The following is an 8995-nucleotide window of genomic DNA, read 5'->3' on the forward strand; positions in this document are numbered from 1 at the left end:
TCTAAAGCTTTTAAACTACAGAGTTTCTGCCACTAATTGCTTAAAAACTAAGTAATAATTTACACACAATTTTTCTGAACCATGAGTGCTCAACTCTTTCATGATGAAAATCACATTTTAATAGAGAAATCATCACATCCATTATCTCCTCTTGTTTAAAACTGTCTAATAGCCCTGTGGTAATTACAGCTGTTGCTTATAAAGAAAGGTAATAATAGAGAAGTGCTTAATATCTTTTAAACCTATTTTTATGTAATTCTTACATAGGTACATGGAAGTAGTCAGCTGCATATGATGAACTAAGACTGGAAATTCCTATGAAATGCTCTTCCAGACACTCTCACCCTAACTAGATTATAGCATATTTGACATTAATTTAAAGGCCATAGGCACATAAATTCAAGGGCAAACAGCAAAAGCTTATTTCAGAGTGGGTCTAATAGCAAGAGTGTTTCACATAGACTGGTAACAGAGAACAGACAAGCCATTCAACACAGGGAAATCAGAAGATTAGTGCCATTTTAGGCACTAGTTGAGTAGTACCTAAAATGTAGTAGTACCTTTCCTTTTACCTAAGGAAAGATGTGACTTCTCTTTTGATGAAATTTGAGTATAAATGAGCAATAAACAACATGCAAAAATAATCATTTCAATCTATGAGGATGAATTTAGTTCTATATATTACCTGTACATATGCCAAACTGCTTTAGCCATTTTACTTATCTTTGTATAAAGAGAAAGCAAAGCATGCTGTACTACAAAAACAAACACAAAAATAACAAGGATTCTTTTTTATCTGAAATAAAAGTATGAATACTTTACCAAGCCCAATTTTACTTCACTAGTCTAACTTTTAAATGATAGAGACAGTAGTCATGGGTGAGGTCCAGAAGTTTACAGAGAGCTCTACAGTTACTGAGCTTACAAAAATTAACGCTCATCTAAGATGAGTAATCTTGTCAGACACAACAAAAGTGAATTTTTTAAGCTTTTTGTTTGTTTGATGTGATCAACTTTAAAAAATAAATAATTTTCACAGCAAAGTTCTAGCCAAGAATACCATGTTTAGTTATAAATGCATTCTGAGAACAACTTAATTTTGTGTCTCCTAGTGTGTCTCAGAGGTGGAATTGGCAGTGTTAGGGTCACAGTTGGACTCAATGATCTTAAAGGTCTTTTCCAATCACTACAATTCCATGATTCCTATCACCCTTTCAAGGCCTTTCATACAGATACATAAAAGTTCAAAACCTAAGATCTGAGGGGAAACAAACCCACTTTTTTGCAGCAAATATTGGCATAATATGCCAAAACTGTCAGACACAAAGGAAAAAAAGTGTATTATCAATCTTATGAAACATGTGGCCAGTAAGACCCTTCATAGGAAATCAGACAAGACCACATTAAAGATGATAAAGTCAAAATTAGTTGTCCTAAATGAAATATAAACTTGTTATTTCAAAACAATCCAAAGATTAAGGAAACACAGGGAACTCGGCAGCATCAAGTGGTATTTTAACAAATACGTTCCTCGCTTTCTCTGTCAACAAGAAGCCTTCAATATAAAGTGCAGGAAAAGAAAATACACATCTGAAGATTTCTTTAGTGCCTAGCAAGACAGTTAGATACTCCAATATAATTAAATTTCCAATAACTTCCAACAATTAAAAAACCCAAGAAACTAAGCAAACCAGTTAGTACTGCCTCTATTTGTATGCTAACTAGACACCCATGATTCTTCTTAGAATGAAAGTCATAATTAAGAATGAAAAACTTACGATACCAACTGATTACTGGATGTGATACTGAAAATGATGGAATTACTTTTAATGATCTTCATTTGTTGAGCAAAAATTAATATTAGAGGACAATTTCCAAATGAAACTCTAATAGTGCAACAGTTATATTCTTATAATTATGTCTAAATAAGCATATATGAAAAACTCTCACAAAAAATAGACATAGCAATATAAAGTACAGACTTGACCTACCTATTACTATGGAGTAAACGGACCAATGACTTAGAAACAATACCAGCTTCGGATTTGGGTGCCAAATGCCAGTAAAGCTGTGCAACTGCCATTACCACCTAAAAGAACATTCAGAACAGCACGTTAACTTCAAATCTTCATACATATCCATCACATTTGCTTCAGAACTGAAGAACTACCAAATCACTCTTCTTCAGAAAGCAAAGTGCATACCCACATTCTTCTTCAACAAAGCAGATTGAGGGGAAAATATCAAAAGAAAGGTATTTTTATTTCTCAAACCAAAGTTAAGTACCTCTGATTCCTCTCAGTATTTATTGTATACTATAATATACAGAAAGACAGAGGAAGAAGGACAAAGAAAGAAAAAATGCAGGTAGTTCAAATTGTAAACATACTGATATAAACCTTAGTAAGTCAGTATTGCTAACATCAGCTGTACGAATTAATGAGGAAATACTGTTTAAAACTTCTGCAATTTTTCTGCTTTTACTTCTACTAAATACAAGTTTAATATGACCTATTATTTAGTTTCCACTTAAAATCTTTCATTCCATTATTCTATTATGCAATTTATAAAATGACAGCTGCCTTTACAGGCAACTTCTAAAGTCTCAAATCCAACAGAAAGTAAAAACTACAGGGTTGTATACCAACATCCTGGCAAGCAAAAAGCAGAAGACTAAGATACAAGCAACTTAAAATTCATACTTTTGTATTTCTTTTCAAGTTTTCTTGTAAGTAAAAGACAAGTGACGAACTTATTAATAAGTCATGTCACAACCTTCCTACAATACTATCATGGTCAACTTTCTGTTCAAAAAGAAATAAATCATAGAAAGGAGACACCAAGTAAAGCCATCATTATGACATTTGATTTGTCATCTTAAATCTTAGTACCAATGAAACAAAAATTATTATTAAACAATAAAAAATTACTAAAAACATCTGAAAGGAGTAAGTAACTGGAAGATTTTTAGCAATATACTAGGGGTCTCTTAGCAATATATAAGGGGTCTTTTATTACTGACAAAAAACTAAGGTCAAAGAGAAAACGATTTAACTGCTGGTAAATTCTGTGAAAGATGGAAAAATTGGTGTAATGGCAATTCAAAGAAGCATGATTTCACTTGCCTAACTGCACTTAAACATTTCAGTTAACTTTAATTTCATAAAGTTAAAGATCATAAATGTGAGAATCAATACCATATTTAACAGATATAAAGAAAATGATTTATGAAATGTGGAAGATAAGCAACTGGAACTATTCTCACTGCAGTATGATGGCAAATATATCTAATATACTTGTCCTTTGCATGAGATGAGCAAATATCGTATAGACACTGAACAGTGATTTTAGCAAAAGGTTATGCTCTAACAGAATAATTATTATAAAACTGTATTCAATTTGTTTCCCAAATCTGCTGGTAGACTACAAGTGGTTTTGAAAAGAGTAGGAATCTAGAAATAAGTTTGGGCGGGGGGAACAAAAACTTGATCTCTTTAGCTTATCACAAACAGCTGGGAGGTGACTCAATCATGGTGCAGTAACTGGTTTTGCAATGATATGAATACTCCTTATCACTGGAAGTCTTTTCCCAAAGACATCTAGTCTTGATTAACAGGACAAACTGAAGTTAGAAATAAAGTTCTGTGATCTGAATAACGTCACAATGATTCACCATCAGCATGGCTTTTTCTGGTTCTAAAAGTTTACCTGCATCTTAAAATCTCATGGAAATATTGTGGAGCATACTAGACTCATTATGTCATATCTATCCTACCAAGGCACCAACACTAAGAATATGGCTTGGATTGACAAAGAATTTAGGCATATAATTGTCTACTTGAAAAATGTGAGACTCAAAGGAAAGCACAACTTAATGAATCAATAACAACTATGATTTTCTTTGTGAATCTGTACCACCAAAACTGACACTTTGTGCCATCCTAGTTGCTGAGAGCTTAAGCATTAAAAGCAATCTACAGTGCAGTCATCACATGCTATAGAAGTTGGATTCAACCATTCTTATACTTTCTCTAATATTTTGTTTGTCCTTAATATTTAGAGCATGTATAACATTCAGTTCAGGTGTTTTACTTAGAAGTTAAGTTAATTTCAAAAAAAGAAAGAACCACAATACTTCTGTAAGTTACTAAAGAGTATTATCACCACTTCTTAAGAGGTGTAGATTTTACTTTTCAATCTTTTAAATTTTCTAGAAGCAGAGATACTTAGTAGTTTAACATTTTAATCAAAAAGGAATTTCTCCTACAGCAGCATTTCGGCTTTGTAGCAAGGGCTTTGTATTCCGTAACAGCAGCCTGTGATCTGGGTCCATAGTATAGGTGTTTTTCACTTTTCGATCCTTTTCTTTCTGTTCTTCATCAGATTCATAGAAATTATTTTCACTATATTCTTCTACCACCTCATCATCCTACCAAAAGACAAAATGACAAAAACATACACTGAATATCTGAATCAGCTGGTTTTATGCATTAAGGAAGTAACATACAGCACTACAATTTCATGCAAGATTTATACATTTTTTAAAAAATAGCAATCAGCTCTTCCACCTCCATTTGCTCAAAAGCAGTAAACATACTGACACAAACAACAGCTCAACAATATATGCAATATTTCCTTAGAAATAAGATTAACCACCAAATGAAATAATTAATATTCTATAAACTAGATTAGGTACGAATATTGGTCTTTTTTGGAATTAATTCCTATGATCCAAAACTGACATTTCTGAAAACAGTCAGTTGTTTAAAATCCCCTCTTTTTTAAAAACTCAATGCAACTCATGCGCATTCTTCCCTCTCTAGCAATACATAAATTATCTGTGAAATAGCAGAAGAAAGGCTCGGGTTTTTTCTTAAGAAATTAGACAAGAAAAGTGTTATTATTCTGAGCTTGGCCTTCTCTGCTGAAGTACAAATCCTTGAGTTGTTTAAATAAAGTTATGAATTATTACCATAATGTCATTTAAAAAAGAACACAACACATTGAATTAAATAATATCATTCATTTGAGATATTAGTAAATTAGGCCTTTCTTTTATTTCAGAAGTCTAAATAAAGAAATATAAAGTAATATACGTAAACATGACAAATTAAAATCTTAATATTTCTGATGTGGATCAAAAATGGATAAAGAATAGTTTTAAAGTGTTTCATTATGCTTATGTTTAATTAGCACAAACATAAAGAAAAATAAGATGGAAACTGTCAGGATTATATCACAACATCAAACATCAAAAGCTGTGGTTTGGATAATCAATACTGAGAATACTCAACACTACAAAACTTTTTTACAGAAACAAGCTACTGACTTCTGCAACTTGTTATATCCAAGCATGTGTCCTTGCTCTCATAAATTATTCCATTGCACTTTGTCACCAGAACACCCAACTAAGACAAAGAGCATTACTGTAGCTAGGCTGGAGCTATTCACATTACAACAGGCTGACTGGTACCAAACACCAGTCATACCAATAGTTCTGCTTGTCATTCTCTCAAGTCTCTGACCAGCTACTTTAAGGAATATCCATCTCTACACAATGGTTTTAAGAGGATTATTTAAGTCATATACCCCATTGCTGATTTTTTAAGACATAATTACTACTGAGACAAATGTATCTTTTTACATCCAGCTGGCAGTAGCAAAGTGATCAAAAGTGAATGGAAGAATAGGTAGAATTAAAACAAAGACTTATTTAATAGGTCTTCAGAAAACTAGGCAAGGGTAACTTCAAACCTTTGTTGCATGCCTTGGTCAAAGCTCATGTGTAGTAAAAGAGCCCATAAAAGTGTCTTCAAATAGAAGCAGAAGGGAAGGGAGGTTGGGTCAGCAGGCCAGGAGGAGAAAGGGAAGGAGTGACAGTAAATCAAAGTTGTAATTTTATTCTGGTTTTATTACAATTTGAAAGGACACTGAAAACAAAACTTCCCTTCATGTTTCTTATTTTTATTACTTGATGCCAGAAGCGCCCTCCATGTTTTACATAATCCCTAGCAGGCCTCCTATTTCCTATGCAACAGCAAGCAAAGTGATTTAGTTTGTTTACTTCTCTGTCTATACATCTTTGTGGCACTCACTCTTCTAAACTAAAAATGCAGGATGCTAAATCAAGAGTACTGGTAACCAAATTCCTCCCCATGTCTACAGGACAGGCAACTTGAAAGCAAAATTCCTGATCCCTGTGTATCTCAACACTGCATTGAAAAAGTTTCCTCTAATAGAAAGAGGATAATTCAATCTTCATTGATTCAGTCTTCAGTATCCCTTGCCTCGACTGCTAACAGGCACGCACATCAGTACTATTGAACTCGACAGGAATACAGAGTTGGAAATTGTATTTAACTCATTAATCACTGTTTTAAAGAAACAGCTTCAGCTCTGAAATTTCTGACTTGCCCCCCGCCGCCACCCAACCCCTGCACCCCAAGAACTGTTGGTTAGAAACATACTTGGAGCACAGTTCCAAATAATTATAAGGCAACTTAAACATCTTATTAAACAATTTTTAATTTAAATGCCGTTAGCGTTTTTATATCAAATCACTTTCTTCATACCCCCACAGCAGAAGTTTTAATGTGGTCTTTTCTCATCGTCATGTATTTTATTGTAATTTTAGAATATTCCTCTTTCAAATCTTTTGAGATTTGCTATGAAATAATTATGTTCCAGAAAAAGGATGATGATGACACACAGGGAAATAAGTTTAATGAGCTGAAATGCATTAAAGTCAAATTAAAGAAGTCCAAATTATTCAGAATTTGTAGTCACAGGGACCTTACTAAGACAAACAGAATATACAACACTGCAAGATTTGCACATTACCATGGAAAGGAAAGCAAAGCAAGAGTCAGGAGATTGAAAGATAAAAACCTGCAGGGTTCTTGGTGTGCAAGAATTGTTGTTTCAGATTTTGTTAATCATCCCAGACACGGAGAGCAGTTACCAGGAAATGTGAGAACATTCAATCATTTGCAACGTCTTAAGCCTCAACCTGAACTGCTGATTATACCCACTGCCAAAAAGAGACAACTGTACATTTAGAATCATAGAATCATTTAGGGTGAAAAAGTTCTTCAAGATCATTAAGTACAACCACTTACCAAACACTGCCAAGTCCACCACTAAACCACATCCCTTAGCACCACATCTATACATCTTTTAAATACCCCCAGGGACAGTGACTCAACCACTTCCCTGGGCAGCCTGTTCCAGTGCTTGACAATCCTTTCAATTAAGAAATTTTTCCTACTATCCAATCTAAACTTCCCTTGGTGCAACTTGAGGTCTTCTTTTCCTCTTGTTCTACCACTTGACCTGCTCCTCGTTAAAAACTCCTTTCAAGTAGTTGTAGAGAGCAATAAGGTCTCCCCCTTTAGCCTCCTTTTCTCCAGGCTAAGCAACCCCAGTTTCCTCAGACACTCCTAGTAAGACTTGTGCTCTAGACCCTTCACCAGCTTCACTACCCTTCTTTGGACATATGCCAGCACCTCGGTGTTTTTCTTGTACTGAGGGGTCCGAAACCGAACACAGTACTTGAGGTGTGGCCTTACCAATGAATGACAAGTACAGTGGGATGATTACTTCCCTACTCCCGCTGGCCACTCTATTTCTGATACAAGCCAGGATGCTGTTGGCCTTCTTGGCCATCTGAGTACACTGCTGCCTCATGTTCAGCCAGCTGTCGACCAGTACTCCCATGTCCTTTTCCGCCAGGCAGCTCTCCAGCCACTCCTCCCCAAGACTGTAATGTTGCATGGGGTTGTTGTGACCCAAGTGCAGGATCCAGTACTCAGCCTTGTTAAATCACACACAGTTGTCCCTGGCCCATCAATCCAACCTGTTCAGACCCCTCTATAGAGCCTTCCCAGACTCAAGCAAATCAACAGTCCCACCCAATTTGGTGTCCTTTGCAAACTTACTGAGGGTGCACACAATCTCCTCATCCAGATCACTGATAAAGATATGAAACAGAACTGGCCTGAATACTGAGCCATGGAGAACTTGTGACCAGCCACCAACTGGATTTAACTCCACTCACCACAACTCTTTGGACACAGCTATCCAGCCAGCTTTTTACCCAGCAAAGTATATGCCTATCCCAGCCACTTTCTCCAGGAGAATGCTGTGGGAAATGGTGTCAAAGGTTTTACTAAAGTCCAGATAGGCAACATCACAGTCTTTCCCTCATACACTAGGTGGGACACCTTGCCACAGAAGTAGATCAGGTTAGTCAAGTAGGACCTTCCTTTCATAAACCCATGCTGACCGGGCCTGATCAGCTGGTTGTCCTGTATGTGCCATGTGATGGCACTCAAGATGATCTGCTCCATGATCTTCCCTGGCACCACGGTCAGACTGACAGGCCTGTAGTTCCCTGGATCCTCCTTCCAGTCCTTCTTTTAGTGGGTCTCACTTCTGCTAACCTTCAGTCAGCTGCGACCTCCCTGGTTAGCCAGGACTGCTGATAAAAGATAGAAAGTGGCTTGGTAAGTATGTCCGCCAGCTCCCTCAGTACCCTTGGGTGGATCCCATCTAGCCCAATTGACTTGCGTGTGTCTAAGTGGTGAAGTAGGTCATTAACCATTTCCCCTTGGATTATGGGGGCTTCATTCTGCTCCCTGTCTCCATCTTCCAGCTCCAGGGCTGGGTACGTGAAGAACAACTGGTCTTACTACTAAAGACTAAGGCAAAGAAGGCACTAAGTACCTCAGCCTTTTCCTCATCCTTTGTCACTATGTTTCTTTCGCCTGGCATCCATTAAAGAATGGAGATCCTCCTTAGTCCTCCTTTTGTTAATGTATTTACTGAAACATCTTTTTCTGCCTTTTACAGCACTAGCCAAATTCATTTCTAGTTGGGCTTTAGCCCTTCTAATTTCCTCCCTGCATAACCTCATACATAACACCCTTGTAGTCTTCCCAAGTTCCCTACATCTTCTTCCAAAAGCCATAAACTCTTTTCCACCCCCCACCCCAAG

General features: G+C 36.3%; 1 protein-coding gene across 1 annotated transcript in view; it reads right to left on the reverse strand.

Moving 5' to 3' along the window:
- LOC104526110 (AP-3 complex subunit beta-1-like) overlaps positions 1 to 4429 on the reverse strand; it is a gene marked incomplete at both ends in the record, with an annotated part of 46918 nt that extends 42489 nt beyond the window's left edge. The window contains 2 exons of the mRNA XM_029085332.1: positions 1992 to 2089; positions 4268 to 4429. Coding sequence (XP_028941165.1) covers positions 1992 to 2089; positions 4268 to 4429 — 260 coding nt within the window. The remainder of the gene's footprint in view (positions 1 to 1991; positions 2090 to 4267) is intronic.
- Between the last annotated feature and the right edge of the window lie 4566 nt (positions 4430 to 8995).

Source organism: Antrostomus carolinensis, unplaced genomic scaffold, assembly GCF_000700745.2.
Source record: "Antrostomus carolinensis isolate BGI_N321 unplaced genomic scaffold, ASM70074v2 scaffold14150, whole genome shotgun sequence".
NCBI classification, from domain to species: domain Eukaryota; kingdom Metazoa; phylum Chordata; class Aves; order Caprimulgiformes; family Caprimulgidae; genus Antrostomus; species Antrostomus carolinensis.